This window comes from Hyalella azteca, unplaced genomic scaffold, assembly GCF_000764305.2.
Source record: "Hyalella azteca isolate HAZT.00-mixed unplaced genomic scaffold, Hazt_2.0.2 contig5640, whole genome shotgun sequence".
NCBI classification, from domain to species: domain Eukaryota; kingdom Metazoa; phylum Arthropoda; class Malacostraca; order Amphipoda; family Hyalellidae; genus Hyalella; species Hyalella azteca.
The window spans coordinates 458,652-475,647 of NW_025935823.1; the positions used below are offsets into that span (position 1 = coordinate 458,652).

At 36.0% G+C, this 16,996-nt stretch overlaps 2 protein-coding genes across 4 annotated transcripts; one reads left to right on the forward strand and one right to left on the reverse strand.

The window, feature by feature from the left end:
• The first annotated feature begins 3,455 nt into the window (after nucleotides 1-3,455).
• Nucleotides 3,456-10,567, forward strand: LOC108678837 (another transcription unit protein). 3 transcript variants are annotated; one of them, XM_047880587.1, is made up of 11 exons: nucleotides 3,457-3,796; nucleotides 4,421-5,143; nucleotides 5,225-5,749; nucleotides 5,880-5,919; nucleotides 6,299-6,378; nucleotides 6,909-7,111; nucleotides 7,571-7,797; nucleotides 8,278-8,440; nucleotides 8,643-8,858; nucleotides 9,591-9,768; nucleotides 10,113-10,567. In XM_047880587.1, the coding sequence occupies exons 1-11, from the start codon at nucleotides 3,742-3,744 to the stop codon at nucleotides 10,340-10,342; spliced, it is 2,640 nt and encodes an 879-aa protein (XP_047736543.1). In that variant the 5' UTR covers nucleotides 3,457-3,741; the 3' UTR covers nucleotides 10,343-10,567. The 3 variants fall into 3 exon arrangements, with proteins under 3 accessions (XP_018022818.1, XP_018022819.1, XP_047736543.1); XM_018167329.2 differs by having other exon boundaries at nucleotides 3,456-3,796; nucleotides 4,421-5,749; XM_018167330.2 differs by having other exon boundaries at nucleotides 3,456-3,796; nucleotides 4,463-5,749.
• Nucleotides 10,528-16,665, reverse strand: LOC108678838 (vesicle-trafficking protein SEC22a). The gene is made up of 6 exons (XM_018167331.1): nucleotides 16,453-16,665; nucleotides 16,092-16,255; nucleotides 15,606-15,851; nucleotides 14,598-14,722; nucleotides 14,310-14,378; nucleotides 10,528-12,858 (listed from the first exon to the last, which is right to left on the reverse strand). Exons 1-6 carry the CDS (start codon nucleotides 16,626-16,628, stop codon nucleotides 12,658-12,660), a joined length of 981 nt encoding a protein of 326 aa, XP_018022820.1. The 5' UTR covers nucleotides 16,629-16,665; the 3' UTR covers nucleotides 10,528-12,657.
• Nucleotides 16,666-16,996: the final 331 nt, after the last annotated feature.

Genomic DNA, 16,996 nt, shown 5'->3' on the forward strand with positions numbered 1-16,996 from the left:
GTATGTCACTCTGAGTGAGACTGAGTCACTCTCTGGGAACATAACTTTCAACTTGAATTAGGTATACGTAAACTATTGACTGTTGCAACCTGAGGACGTTTGTATGCAACAGATTACATTTTAAAGCTATCTTACCGTCAATACCCGAATACCGTGTGCGTGAAGTGAATCGTGATGTCAATTGTCAGTTAAGTCCTCCTCTTTCTTTGTAGATTAGCCTATGTAAATGTGGAATTAATGACATTTTCTGTGTTTTTTATTGATCATTTCCATTATTGATATGATATTACCATTTACCATATCCATACAATATACATTATTGTATTAATGATGTGAATACAGTCATTACAGTGAATGTGATCTAGTCTGGAAAAGTCCTATTTTTGTCTGAAATATCGCGGCTCTAATATCATATAATTTCAGTAGGTATGAAATCTCGCGGCTCATTACACCACCTTCCACTGCAATGAAAATTGATAAACTGAGCACATTCGAAACTTCCGAAATTGCGCGTGGTTCGACATCCAATCCTGTGCTGGCAACGCCTCAATCAAGTTAACTAGTCGTCTATCTGTAGGGTAGTAGACAAATTTTTGCAATGAATACATTCTAAAATAATAAAAAACACTTCCACATTTGTAAAAATTCTCACGATTGGACAAGACCAATAAAGTTTTCGATTTCACACAAAATTATAAGATAAACTTCTACTTTTTCACTGCGTACATTCACATAACTTCCTATGTTTACGTAATTACAGGACGCCGTCACAAGCGCTTTTGTTTGGTTGTGTCTTGTTTGATTTGCAATGATTTCACAATAAATAGATTTGAGTCACATTCCATTCTGAGATTTAAATGATTGAAAGTTTTTTTGAATTATAAAAACTCATTTATACGTTCCAGATTTGAATTTTTTTATTTTTTGCCCTATTATGTTGAATTTATCATTTCATCTTGATAAATTCACTTCAAATTCTGACTGATTTCGTCTGCCATCACGCGTTTTCGAACGTTTTGTGTCTTTTAGAAAATTTTCGTTGTTTAACATGGGAAACTATTTCATTATATAAAAAATAGAGCACAAAAACCTTATAGTGCATTAATAATACCTACAATTTAATTTAATAAAAATTAATTTTTAATTTAAAACATATAATCAGATTTTTAATTCAATATTTTTCTAATAGAATTTTATTCTATAGCATGTACCACCTAGTATATTAAATAATAAAATTTGATTTAGTAAAATTTAATTGTAATTAATTTTTTAATCTAATTTAATTCTACAGCTTCAACCGGTAAAAATTAGCATCATAGGAATCAAAGTAAAACTGTCATTCATACATCACAAATTGAATGACATTAGATGGATTTGATAGGTATTTTATTAATCCTGTTTATATATAAGAACGGAAATGACGCTTCTATTTCAGAATGATAATGGAAATGTTTCTACTATTTCAGAAACTTTTCTTGAATACACTTCCAAAAACTAAAGTTCTGTAATCAATGGAGTCTTTGAAATGACAAAATCCTTCAATTTAAAATTTTTAGCTCTAAGAGTAAGATCGTCATTTGTCAATATGAGGAGCATTCATTCGTCATTTGTGAGGAGCTGTAAGAAATAATTCGTTGTTTTTTATGTAAAAGAATGTTTTTCAATTAAAAGAAATGCAATACTCGATTTTGGAAATACGATAGTAAAATTAACTATCCGTATTAGAATTCAATAGACATTACGATTTCAGAATTATCTTCAAAAAGTTTGTTGTCATTCATTTGATCAGAAGTTTTTGTTCATTTGATCAGAAGTTTTCATTCGTTTGATCAGAAGTTTTCGTTCGTTTGATCAGAAACAACATAATTATTCATTCTCTTGCACTAAGTATACGAACGATTAGTTAATTCGTATACAACCGTATACGAATTAAGTATACGATTGATCATCCCGCTAGATTTTCCGAGAGCGGGAAAGAAGCTAGGTACCTATTCAATTTCAATTCAGTAGCACGTTAGCTCACATGTTATGTAGTTCTGCTTGTCTGAACTCTGAATGTGTGTTTAGTGTGCATGATGGAAAACTCTGCCTAATGATTACTTAATGAAGTTTAGTTCATTGTGGTCAACTTAAGAGACAAATTTTCAACTAACTAATACTTTTTATAAGTCTAATTTTAATTGTTGAGTGAAAGGTGCAGGCATACAACTTCCAAGTGATTACGTACTTATAGAAACTGAGCAAGTTAGCATATTTTAAGCCTTTAAAAAGTTCATTTTTTGCCTCAAATAACGATGTTGGGTAGAAAAAGTGGTCTTGGTGGATCGAAATAATATATGAACCTTCGAAATTAGAATTCCATCCTGCCAGTGCACCATTCCATCTGACATTCTAGCCTTCTAGGCACAATTTTGTGATGACCCATGAGGCAATGATGCATTAATTTTTCATTAAATGAAATTTTTTTTGCCGAGCAAGGTAGATGTAATTGAAACTTTTTGTTGTTGATTGATTTTTTGGTTACCTCACTTTACCTGGAGCCTTTGCTAGCTGAAGTTCTACTGTAAATGGTTTTTAGGGGTGTCCACTGTCCTGATTTATCCCACTTGTCCCTTCCTTTATTACCCCGTTTGATGGTACCTACTGACGTCTGTCACCGTACTGATATAATTTTTTTTGTCATAGTGAATTAATGACATGAACCAATTAAAATGGTGCAAAATTACAAGCCTAGTCACGTAAGCTTTAGCTTATGGACTATATTAAAGGCATATATATATAGGTACAGGTTGTACAGGAATGTTTTTAGATGAGAACAGTTATAAATGGTGCTAAAAAGATATAAAATCAGTGAATAAAGTATTTAAACATAAGAAAACATATAGTAAATATAAGGATACTTATTGTTCTGACTATGATGTGATGGTGTCTATTGGTGTGAGTGCATATATAAGAGTTGGGAGGAAAAGGAGGAATTATTGCTTGGAGGGGCAATCCGCCACCAAGAGATTATTGGGAATTGTAACCTCAGGGGTTGATTACCTTCTCTGTTACTTTGAGGTCAAAGGAAAAACTTACCCAGTGTTGTTGCTTCTGCCTTTATTGTAAGTAACACTTTTGGATAAAATGACCTCACATTGTCATTAAACAAGTTTAGGCTCCTATTGCCTCATACACTATTTATCTGCTTTGCAGGCATGGCTGAGGGCTATATATAATTATTCAAATAAAACACAAAAGTCACTAAATAAGATGGTTGTGAACTGTTAAAGGTAAAGAATATCCAATCAAAGCTGAATCTTATGAACAAGGAAGTGGCATGCCATCTCTGAAGCTTGGTCACATGCCTGGTAATGACACATTAGTTGTTTTGCTAACCAAAATTTTTTCACTGATTGGGGTAAATTTTTATCAAAATTTTTGGTTGCTAATCAGAATTATTCCTTTACTGAAGGGTTCTTTAACCAAGGTTCTACTGTATATATATAGTATGCAACTTTGAAGCCATTTCAAAAGCCTTGTACATATTTCATCACCCTAAATTTTCAATTTTTCTAGAAAATAAATTCATGATAAGATTGAGTGTGTGAGTTTCAGAATGTCTCTATAGAGTTAAACATTTATTGAATAATGGCTTCAACTATGACTTGTATATTTTGATTCCTTTTATATAATTTTTGCAATAAAAGATAAAATTAACATTGCATTAGACAGATTGTGATTAACTTGAAAATATCCTTCATGGCTGAGACATATGGAGCAGAGAACTCAAATTCCAGTGGCAGCAGCACAGCTGGTTAGTAAACATGGCTTTAAATATAAGATGGTGCTAGAATAATTTGAATGAATTTTGATACTTGAATTATTTGTAAGAATAGTTTTTGTTTGTAAGACTAGTTAGAATGTTGAAAACATGTTGCAATTTAACTTACCATAAACAATTAATTTTTTTCATGTATTCTTTGTTGTCAAAAGTTTTATTTTTGCAAGATTTGCTACTTGGAAGACAAATTAAAAGAAGCATAGCATATTATTCTGATCTGGATTTCCTATTTGTGTGATATTGTTGGCTAAAAATGTAAAAGCAAATAATAGTCCACAAAAGTTCATATTTAATAGAAAATTTTTTGGAGCCCATCTCCATAATCAGTTTGTAGAATCTGGAATTCGCATAGAAAGTCACAAATTAATACAAATGATTAATTACTTTCAATTGTACATATTAATTTGTGATTTTATATATAAATTCTAGATTCTACAAACTGACAATGGAGCTGGACTCCAAAACGTTTTCTATTAAGATATGAATCTTTGTGAACTTTTCTTTGCTTTTAAATTTTTAGTTAACCTGCAATTTAAGCAAATAAGTGACATCAATTATTGTTGGCTATCAGTAACATTAGGTACTAATTTTCCTCAGGACACTCATCTGCTCACAATTCAAGAAGCCCATCTCCAACAGGCAGCAGCTCTGATGTAGGAAGTGCTAGAAGTGCTTCCCCCAGCAGCATCAGGAGTGGTTCACCTGCTGGAAGTAATAGGAGTGGTTCACCTGCTGGAAGTAATCGGAGTGTCTCACCTGCTGGAAGTAATCAGAGTGTCTCACCTGCTGGAAGTAATAGGAGTGGTTCACCTGCTGGGAGTAATAGGAGTGCCTCACCTGCTGGAAGTAATAGGAGTGTCTCACCTGCTGGAAGTAATAGGAGTGTCTCACCTGCTGGAAGTAATCAGAGTGTCTCACCTGCTGGAAGTAATAGGAGTGGTTCACCTGCTGGAAGTAATAGGAGTGTCTCACCTGCTGGAAGAAAAAGGAGTGTCTCACCTGCTGGAAGTAATAGGAGTGGTTCACTTGCTGGAAGTAATAGGAGTGTCTCACCTGCTGGAAGTAATAGGAGTGTCTCTCTAGATGGCTGTATTACTAATGGGTCCCCTAGAATGAACCAAAAAAATGCTGAGCGCCTCAAGAATCCGTCAGAAAATGGAAGTCCATCTCAACCGTCACCTGCCCCAAGTCATGGAAGTCATTTCTCAGCAAGTCAATCACCTGCAGGCAGTCGAGCAAGCGGCTCACCTGCTGGCAGTCGAGCAAGCCACTCACCTGCTGGCAGTCGAGGAAGCGGCTCACCTGCTGGCAGTCGAGCAAGTCGTTCACCTGCTGGCAGTCGAGCAAGTCGTTCACCTGCTGGCAGTCGAGCAAGTCTTTCACCTGCTGACAGTCGAGCAAGTCGTTCACCTGCTGGCAGTCGAGCAAGTCGTTCACCTGCTGGCAGTCGAGCAAGTCGTTCACCTGCTGGCAGTCGAGCAAGTCGTTCACCTGCTGGCAGTCGAGCAAGCCGTTCACCTGCTGGCAGTCAAGCAAGCCGTTCACCCGCTGGCAGTCGAGCAAGCCATTCACCTGCTGGAAGTCGAGCAAGTCGTTCACCTGCCAGCAGTCGAGCAAGCCGGTCACCTGCTGGCAGTCGAGCAAGCCGTTCACCTGCTGGCAGTCGAGCAAGCCGTTCACCCGCTGGCAGTCGAGCAAGCCGTTCACCTGCTGGCAGTCGAGCAAGCATTTCACCTGCTGGCAGTAGAGCAAGCCGTTCGCCTGCTGGCAGTCGAGCAAGTCAGTCACCAGCAGGTATTCAAAAAAGCCACTCACCTGCTGGTAGTGGGGCTAATCATTCTGCATCCAAAGACCGGGCATCAGCTGAAGCTGCAAAAAAACGAAAAGCAGGCACATCTCCTTCACGAAAAAAAGCACGATCATCTGGTAAGCTACTAAGATCTTTAGTTATTTTGATGTGGCTAAATCTATTGATATTTGATATATAGTAGTTCATGAAGATCCAAACTTGAGTGCAGAAATTTCTCCGAGTAGGTAATGAATCTTTTTCTTTCAGATGCCAGTTCAGGTGCAGACAGCCCTTCTATCACCTCAGGGTAAGATTCCAAGAGCTCTGAATTTTTTGTATTTTTACCACGCTATGTTTTAACTTATACATCTCACTTTTAACTTACAATGTTAATCTTTGGTTGTATAATTGAATGAGATTTACAAAGTCCTAAATTCATTTCTATGTCAGTTTTTTTGTATACAGTAATACTGTATTCATACAAAATTATACTTCCGTCATGAAATATAAACTTGGTGCTTGATGGGTTTGATTTGGACTCATTTATTCTAAAGCTTGTCCCTAACCCATTTTTAACACATTTCCTCATTTATGCAAAAAATGCACTATTGTGCTCGCCATGTCTGTCTGTCCGTCCAGTGAGTGAGTGCTGAGTTATATTTTTAAGACTATACCCTCTTCTTTAGGAAGCGCAAAAGCCATGATCTCAGTGATGAAGATTCGGATCCTACTACAGCAAAGAAAATCCGCTCTCAAGCAGATCAAGGTCTGCTCAATTACTTTGTAATGTTTTGTGCATTATATCAGTTCTTTTATTTAGCATCTCATTAACATTGTATTGTTATGTGGTGTATATATTCCAATATTGTTTAAATTAGCAGGTCATAATTGATCATAGAATGCAAGGTCTTCAGAGCTTGAAGACGCGCTTGACACAGATTTCTGCCATTCAATCCATTTTAGGATCTACGTCTTATTTAAAGATGTTATAGCAACTCGTACTGAAATCATTGAATATTTCATGCCTCTGATAAATTGTAAAATGGAGAAAACTATATTGTTGATTTTTTCATACTTTTATTCTGTAAGGGCATTACTTATTAGTTTCAAATACATTGAATACTAATAGGTTTCATTCAAAGGATAAGAGTCATTGGTCTGCAATCTTGCTAATCTATTCATGCTAATTTTAATTTTAATCATTTAATGCTGAATATAAAAGCAACGAAGAAATAAAGTGATAGCTGAAGATTTATTCGGTTAAATCAAACCCATACAACAAATGCTTGTGTGCAGAAGTGATAGCTGAAGATTTATTCGGCGATGCTGACGACATCTCTGACGCGGACGACGCTCAGTCGGAAGAAGAGAGCGTTTCCAGTAAAGCACCCGCGCCCCGGCGTGGCGTGATGCTCAGTGATGACGAGGATGACGTGCGACGAGGTAGTGATCTAGAGCGCGATGTTAGGAGTCGCTCTCGCTCGCCTAAGCCCAGTGACGTGAGTTACTTTTAGATAGGTACTTGTTAAAGATAATTATTCGGTTCATATTTTAGACTACAACAACAAATTTTTAAATAACAAATTATGTTTGAGAATGAGAGTTTAAAAAAAATTCAATTTAGATAAACGTGAGATTTTACACTGGTTCTCTAAAGTCCGAATTAACTTCCAAGAGATTAGCATTTAAACTTAGCCTGGAATTTAAGAAGTTTCTGATAAACCGTCAACAGGCATTCTCGTGTCTTTGTAAGATGACCATAAATAAAGGCTTGACTTTATTTGTTTAGTTCTTTATATTGATTAAGTTGTTATTAACGTTATTATTTTTAACTAATAACGTCATTATTGACATTTTTTCATCATTAAGATCAATAACCCCTGACAGACTGCATAATTTTACAATGTCATAATGCAATCTGACAAAACTAAAATTATCAACTTATTTTTCAATTGCAGTCCCAAGATCAAGCAGAAGGCGGAGCAGCAGAGGAAGAAGAGGAAACCGTCGTTCCTGAAACCAAAATCGAGGCTGAGATCCCGAAGATCAACACAGATCTCGGTCGTCAGATCCATTTCGTGAAGCTTCCCAATTTCCTCTCTGTGGAGCGCAGGCCATTTGACCACGAGACGTATGAGGACGAGATAGACGAAGAAGAGACGCTCGATGAGGAGGGTCGGGCGAGGTATGAATTTCGTATGTTGTTGTTGTTTGTTGCGGCGTGAAACTCGAGCACGTCGAATACGCGGCTCAGGAGGCGACCAAGAGAGGGGGGAGGTGGGCAAATGACGGTAGGGACGCCATGAAGACGAATTTTTTATCATCCCTTGTGGGTGATGAATGTTTTTGAGTAGAAAAAATTAAATAATGGAAACCTTCCAATTTGTTGATTATTTTTGTGACTTACGGTTACAGATAGCTGCTTCACAATGAAACCCTATTACCAAACTGAACTCTTATATACACTATTCAACCTATAACAATTGAACTTATTGCCGTTGTTCTGAAATTGTACAGAAAACTTTCTGTCGCATTCCATTATCGCCTAAAAACATTTGCTTGGTGACATTATCGACATTTTTCTAACCATTTCATCTTACAAAAACTCGACAATTTTTTTAGACACAATGAGTGCGATGTTGATAATTTTTGTCTCAACATCCAGGCTGAAGCTCAAAGTCGAGAACACGATTCGTTGGCGCCTGAATTTCGACAGCGAAGGCAACGCGATCAGAGAAAGCAACGCAAAGCTGGTGCGCTGGTCGGACGGATCTCTGTCACTCCACCTTGGCTCCGAGATCTTCGATGTGTACAAACAGCCTCTGCAGGTAGCATTTTGATACCCGTTGTGTTAATTATCGTTTAACTGCTTATTTGATTTGTGATTACTGGTTTTAATGTCCACCTTACAAATGCTTTAACTGTGTTAACATGTTTCATTTTAAAAATAACTTTAACTTTCTCATCTAGGATATTTGCAGATCACTTGTTGAATCAATATATATTTAACTACCCGTCTTATGTTAACAGGGTGACCACAACCACCTGTTCATCAGGCAAGGCACAGGCTTGCAAGGACAAGCCGTGTTCAGAACGAAGCTGTCGTTCCGACCACACTCGACCGACAGCTTCACGCACAGGAAGATCCTCTCATCGTTGGCTGAGCGATCCCTCAAGACCTCCGCCGTGAAGGTGCTCTCGCAGGTCATCAAGGATCCTGACACCAAACGCAACGAACTCTACAAGGTACGGCACTTTCACCGGAGTACTATTAATGGTGTAGAAATGCTCGATTGCTCGTGGAGACGCAACAAACTCAATAGGGTACGGCACGGTCACCTCCTAGTATTTATTGTGTAGAAATGCTCGTGGAGACGCAATGAACTCAACTAGGTACGGAACGGTCACCTGAGTGTCAATGGTGTAGAAATGCTCGTGGAGACGCAACGAACTCTACAATGTATCAATACTACTTTGCAACTTGTATCATGGGTGTAATGTTCGCGAAATTTTGATACAGTGAAGTTATGTGTGTAGCTCTTTTCCAATTGCAAATGTATACTAAGTAAGACATTAGTAGTAGAGAATTTTATATCATGTAAGGAAAATATTGGAGGGATATAATTTGGTTTTTTGACACACACAAATGCTTTAATTCAACATTCTCTCTCAGACATGTGTATTTACTTTTATAAAATTATATTCTTAATAAAATGAAGTATTCAAGCCATATATTGATCTCTTCCAGTTGTATTTGTTTTAGTTATAATTATCACAAATATAATAATTAGACAAATATGATATAGTTCTATGTAATCTGAAATAGTATGAACGTTTTGAAGACCGCTGGCAATGACTTCTCTTTTTTATTAGAAAATATAACACGTTCATAACATCATAGTTTTCGCCTCTTCTGTCATGCTTGGTTTCTGTATTACATTTTTTGTATTCAAATAAAATGCATAATTTTTTTGGCAGCGTGACGAAGACCGCTTGCGAGCGACCATGCGGCGCGCCAGCAAGCAGAAGCGGGTGAAGGAACGCGCCCCTGCCAAGGGCCTCACCAAAGGATATCTGGAGGAAGAAGAGGAGGAGGAAGAGGAAGGCACCTTCTCCATCAGCGCCATCAAAAAGCAACAGAAGAAGAAGGCGAAAGGTGTGTTGAATAACTGAATTAATTCTTTAGTTGCACATCTTACCTTGGTATAAATGAAAACTTCAATTTAAGTTTTGCCATTAATAGAGCTTCTGCTTGTTTTATTACTAGTCATGAGGAGAGGAGATGTAACCTGAGCACACCGAACTCAAGCTGAGTTTTTTGGTTTACTCATCCCTGTACTTTACATTGATTTTCACGAGTGTGCATCTAAATGGTAAAGTAGACTAGTTATCTTCAAGACTTTCCCAATTTAATGAAATCTAATTCTCTTTTTTTTTCAACGTGATGTGCCTTGAAATAAAATTTTCAAATGTATTTTGATAGCGTTTTACCTTTCGCAGAGCGCGCTTCGATTTACTCAGACTCTGACACAGACGACTCGGACCTGGCGAGCAGTAAGCCTAAGAAGGGAGGCAAGCGACAAGCTCTGACCGACTCTTCAGAAGATGAAGGCTCGGCATCACCCAGCGGTTCAGAGGCTGGCGGAACAACTCCCAGAAATAAGGGCAAGAAGAGTGGCTCTGAAAGTGGTAGTGAGGATAAATCCAACAACTCTGATGATAGTGACTAAGGGACAGACGAGTGGCAGAAAGGATAGATCCTATGCCTCATAGGATAGTGAACGGAGTTTTCTTTTTCGTGGATACAGAGCAAACTCATCCTGTCCTAGAATCAGTCGAAAATGTTCAAGAATCGATTCACTTCTTGAAAAATGTTTTCATTTCTTCTGTTTCCCCGAGGATAAAGAAACTTAGATATAATAAATATTTGATAACAATAAATCCAGTAAACAGAAGGTATTATTCAAAACCAACTAGAAAAATAAACCTGCATACGTTTGAAAACGGCCGTAGTAACAGGAGTTCATGCAAGCCTAAAGATGGTGCCAAGTTACAGTATAAATACATAGATTTAAAAGTCATTAATTCAAAAACGCACGTTACATTATTTTTTTTTTTCAAATAGAATTATTCACTGTATCTCACAAACTCTCCCACAGCTCGTAATTTAGACCTTGCTTGTCAAATGTACGTAACACATGGGGAGGAAGATATAGTGTTTAAAATACTAGGTCATACAAGGTAGCCGAGGCCTGCAACTCTAGCTATCGCAAAACCATCTTAAGATACGAGGATTTGTTCGAGCATCATTTTACCATCACAGCAACACGCACTTTGTCACAGGTGCAAGGGAGAAAATAAAATAATTTCCTACTGAATAAAATGTGCAATGGAAGCGTGCAATTAGGAATCCTGTACGAAACCGAAAAGTAAATAATCAAAACTTTACTCAACGTATGTGGAGACTGGAGCGCAACAGCAAACCTGAACAGGCAATGATCAGAATATAATAAACGTATTGTAACAATTTACAATCATACTTCTAAAGCAGCACTTATTTAATTACAATTAGCAAAAAAAGTCAAACTGCTCTTGTAGTAACAGTTTAATGTTAAAATCGTCCAAAGCATGATTGACGGATGGAGAAGTTTCTAATTACCTCATAATGTTGCTGCGATAAACCTAATTGTAATGGGGGAAATCCATAAAAATATACAGCGAAATAAATAACGAACAAAATCTCAGTCGTAAACTGCACAACTTTAAAATTAAGAAAATTAAACAAAACTTTGAAATCTTAAAAAAATAAATCTGCATGAACACCAAATTATTTGTGGCTGGCGCCTCGAGAATGTAGACTTTTCTTTCTACTATGAGTCTCTTAGCACCACGTAAAGTAAGACGCGATGGTGCGCAGGTTATACCAGTCATAAATAACAAATTTGTCACTTGCCTTACATATAACCCACTATTGCAATAAGTGGAAAATTGCTATAATTAAATACGAGTCCTAATAATGGTATAAAAGATCTAAATCCAGACATGATAATCGAAGTATTGAAGTAAATTAAATAACGACCTTAAAATACGAATATAATAAAGAAACGTTCAAAACATTGTTAAAATTGAAGAAAATATAAAGAAAACGCATAATATGAAACATACAAGCACTAAATTCGGTATAGGGAAAAAAGTCTCGAACAAACGAATGCCATCGTTAGAAATGCCGCTTCAACACTTCGTGTAAAGTAAATTTTCAATGACAGGTTAGAATACTCAATTCTTTATAACCACATTAACCCCTCGCCGCGCGGAATTACGCTGTAGTGAAATGGATCATCTGTTCATTACAAAATCAAATGTATAGTGCAGGAACAACCAAAAATATCGCGCCTTTTAACAAATAACTAAAAGTTAGCTATTTGAAAATATTATATCTGCAAAACTAAGCGTACTTTTTACTGTAAATCTCGCCAGTGTCGTCAGTTTTCCGCCCATCACATTAGCTGAGTTAACTGGAACATGATTTGAAATCTATTAGACATAAAATTGTTTTAAAGTCAATTAAAATCGTACTTGATATTACACCCGTTTCAACGCGTCTTAAAAAAATTGTTCAGTTCTGAGATAACCATATATATGCAATTTCTAAAGGTTTCTCCGGATAACAGTTCTGCCAGGTGTAAAGAGACAAAAAGCAATCAGACCTTAATGGGAGTTCTAGCAGAGAATAAAACTCAGAAATGAAGGTATTTGTATACTCGTTGCAAAAAATTAAGCTGTTCAGAAGTCTTGAGAATATTTATCACCTATGGTCAGAGTAGAGAACGAAAGTTTATGCTGTGCGTGTGCCAACAATAGGAATCTCTAGATTTGTCAGAAGAAAAGTGCACAAATTAGGCTGAGGTCTAGGAAAGACGTCGGTTTAAGATAGTTACATAAATGGAATCTCATCTTAAATGGAATAATACACAAAAAGAACCCCAGTAAAGTCTTAAAAAATACAAAAATATGTCAATCCAAGATCTAAGAAACAAGTCTGTAATCATACGTTGAATTTGTTAAGTTTACGAAAGTTTCTATTGAGAGTAAAATATGCAAGAGCAGCGCTGACAGCGACGTAGAGCAGTGACAGCCACGCGTCCCGGCGGTCTGAGAGCAGCAGCAGCGACACGAGCGCCACCAGCACCACGCTCGCCAGGCTCCACAGCTTACGGAAGCGCTGATACCGACGCAACACGTGAACCTGTAAACAATGCAGTGAGTTGTCTGCAAATAAAATTTTGATTTGTATGGTCAAGGTATGTATTTTCCACACATGATTAGCGGATTAGAGTAACAAAAAATCTGAAACAGTACAATGCAAATTTACAGCGAGGCACCTTTTGACGTAGATTTTCACCAAAATGAGCATTCTCAAACATATGGTTGCAAGACAACATTTATTTTGCACTCTGCTCATTTAGTACTTCAATGTTATTGTAAGAAATTATGAATCATGGTCATACATAACTTACGGAAACAAAAGACTAACGACATGCGAACCACGGCATAGTTCATTTAGATTGGTGGCTGTAATCTTTGGCTAAAGTTTATACGTCAGTGAAAAATATTGGTAAACAAATTAATGATCTGCAGGATGAAATTCCATAGCAGAAACTGGGCCTATTTTTTATTCATATAAATTTGCCAATCTGCAAATTATCCTTAGAAGCAATCAGTACAGGAATTTGCTCAATGATTAAAGTAGTACTCAAATAGAATATTCATCTGATGCATCTAATAAGGTCTCTTTATTCACATATTAAAACAATTTATTATGAAAAATGTTTGCAACACAAAAAAGAACAATGAAAATACATTGAAAAAACATGGAAACAAGTTTTTGTGCATCACTAACACCAGGTCTCTCATGCTTGTTAGTCGGGTATTCTATTTAGAATCTGTTTTTTTCTTGAATGAATAATGTTTCAGGCATGTTGGTTGAGCGCTATAATGCGTCAAGCTTGCTTCAAACTAAACAGCTAAGGCTACAATGCCACAAAAACAATAATTTCTTCAAGTTGCTTGTATGCGGCTCTGTTGCAACCTTCTAGTCTTGCCTTCTCACCAGCACAGTCAAATAACAACATATGCTTGGGGTGGCCGGGTAGTGATTACCAGGATTAGAGCAAGGAGTTTTGGGGTTTTGGGACCCGCAACTTGATGAAAATGTTTTTGCCAAAATCAGCGAATTTTCTTGAATTAACCAGGTGAGATTTGGCTACAGGCCAACATGGCCTAATCGAAGCTAACACTTGATTATATATATATTAATAGAATTATTAGAACTCATGACAAACATTTGAAATTGTATCTGGATGTCATGCTGCTGAAGTGAAGAAATGCTTCATTGTTTTATTTGGTAGATTTGCTCATAACTCAACAACTACCTATACCTCCAAGGACCACATTTGACAAGAAACAATTCATATTAATGCTCATTAAAATTTTAGCATCTTGAAAAAATGTAGAAAACATATATAAAACGGAAAAATCTATTTATATTGTGTGAAGACCATGTAATTTTCCAAGCCATTCTGAAGTATGCAATTACAACTTCATGTAATATATGTTGAGCCTTGCTGCAGTTATTAAGGTTAACATTCATTTAATTGGTGAAGAAAATCAAGCTATAATCTGCATGCTGGTTCTCACCTGACTTCCTAAAATTGAACACTCCAATAGGAATCCAAATCCAAGCAATGGTGATTTTCCATCAAACTCCTGCAAGATTGAATTAAATAAATAAAAACTGTCTAATTCTTGACATCACATTAATATGCTGTTACTCATAGAAACCAATACCTTTATCTCATATTTATGTAATCCAAACAATTTGCACACAAAATTCATGTACAAAATTCCCCAAAATTTGTCAATATTTTATTTCCTCTCATAATTACACAGTAGTTTTCAGTTAATTGAGCTGCGAAACTCACTTACCTCTAGCCCTCCTTGACTGAGACTAGACAGCCCTCTGTAGGCATCCAGCGTGGAGAACAGAACCGCTAAGGATATGAGGCCTCGTGCAGCCAAGGACAGAGGCATCAGTTGCTTCGATGCACCGACTGAAAATCATACACGTGCAAATTATTGTTATTTGGGAACCTTATGTGGTATGATTAATGATCAGAAAAAAAGCCTGATATTTTCCATGTCAATACACATTACCGTAGTAGTTAGTTATGAAGGAGGAAATTCAATATAATATCTTTAATATAAGATCTAACATTAGTCAAGCAATAATATGCTAGCATAGCATTGTTTATGGATATTTGTTCAGAAAGTTTCTGCTTGAATGGAGTTAATTTCCAGAATGATTTGATGATTTTTTTTTTTGTCTAAATAGCCATTGAAAATCAAGTTCATTGACATCAGATTTTGTCTTCAAGCATCTCCCCAATGAATGAGAAAGGAGTTTAATAGTATTTATAATATTTATAAAAAATCTATACCTATATAATACCTATATTTTAATAATAATCACTCTCACCTTGAAAATTCAAAATAAAATTAAAACTGACCAGCTCCAATTAACATTCAATTATTTATCGAAGCATGGTGATACATTCTTCAAAAAATAAGATGCCACATAAATTTAATCAAATAATGAAATGAATAGCACTAGAGAAATAAAAATCTACCATCATGCAGAAAATGAACAACATTGCACCAGACAATAGAGTCAACAGTTCTTATGCACAAACATACCATTGTTCAAGACAAGAAAGGATTATAGAGGAGAGCTATTTAAATAAATAAATATAGGAAAAATCAATCTGATCTTGAGAGAAAGTTAAAAGTTACTTTGTCATAAAGAAATTCCATGATACATTTGGCAGGAAATCTTCAAAATGAAAACATATATTAATTCTGCAGCATAGTTGTTGGAGGAATACATTAGCTGTAAGTCTCTTACAATACAATTGAAGTTCGTTGGTAATCACAAACCTTGAGCTATATCAGCAGAATGCTTATTATTAGATAGAGTTCCATTGCTTATTCCATGTATCCCAAGAGATACATGGTTAGGAGAGTTAGGATGTTGCTGTGCAGGTGACGGGGGAGATATGTCAGCAACAGAAAGAGTTATTGGAGGACTTATACTCAATTCAGCTCTTAAGTCTGTCAAGTTCCCTCGAGAAGCCACAAACTGTGGGCTACAATACTTTTGCTGCATCTTCTCCATATAACTGTCTGAAAACCATGAATAAATTATTAGATCAAACACACAATAAAAAGTGCTATTGCAGAATTAGAACTTGAAGAGTGTAAATTAAGGCAATTAGAAATAATATATAATTTTGTCATGTTTGTCTGAGTAAGAGATATAGTTTCCTAGTTATCCAATGAAAATTCAAAAAGCAGTGGTTTTTTGTTTCAGAAATAAAAGTCATGATATCTACAGGAAAAGGCAAAATGAAATGATAAACCTACCAAATTCAGTGAAAGCATAAGGTCTCCTCACAGCAGCTATTACTGAGCTATTATAAAGCATTGAAAATTCTTTGTCGAGTTCATCCAGGAAGCTGTGGATCAGCAAATGTGAGAAGGTAGGATCACATACAGCAATGAATGCCACAACAGATGAGTGCACACAACTGCAAAAAAAAATTAAATTAATATAATAAATTCTTCCACAAACATGAACAAAAAATAAAATATTATATACACCAATGTGAAACTAATCTAAAATAAAAAAATCAAATTCAAAGAGTATCTGTATCGAAATATCAACAGCAGTATAAATATTTCAAAATGCAATCCATAAACTACCCTAAAATAAATGTTAACTCACTGAATTGTATACATGTCTTCTAGTAAACACACTCTTTTGGGATGAAGCATAATTTTAGTAACCAACAATTTTATGTTCTTCTTAGCTGCAGCAAATGAACTGTCAATAGAAGAATCTCTGGTGACTGACAGTGGTATTCCATCAGAGATACGTATTACTGTGCTGAAGTGAATCATTTTCAATGCTCTGGAAACATAAAATACTCTGCAATCTAGTTAAGAAATAATAGTTAGTTGACAAGCTGGCTGAATGTTTGGCCTTAAAATTTAGTCTCAATATGTATGATTAAAATAGTTCATCACTTCAAATAACTTTCAAAAATTAGTTTAGATGCATAAAGTTGTCAGAGAAGAATACTCATAAAACTCCACTACACTGCAACATTATTGAGCAAGTGGCCAATGTATATTTTTTATGTAATTAGGCATAGTATGTGCATATCATGGATATAATCACCATTCCTAATCTCACATGTACCGTACCGTAACTTTCAGATGCATTTAGTATGTTGCAATATGTGTGTTTCATAAATGATATCAGTGTT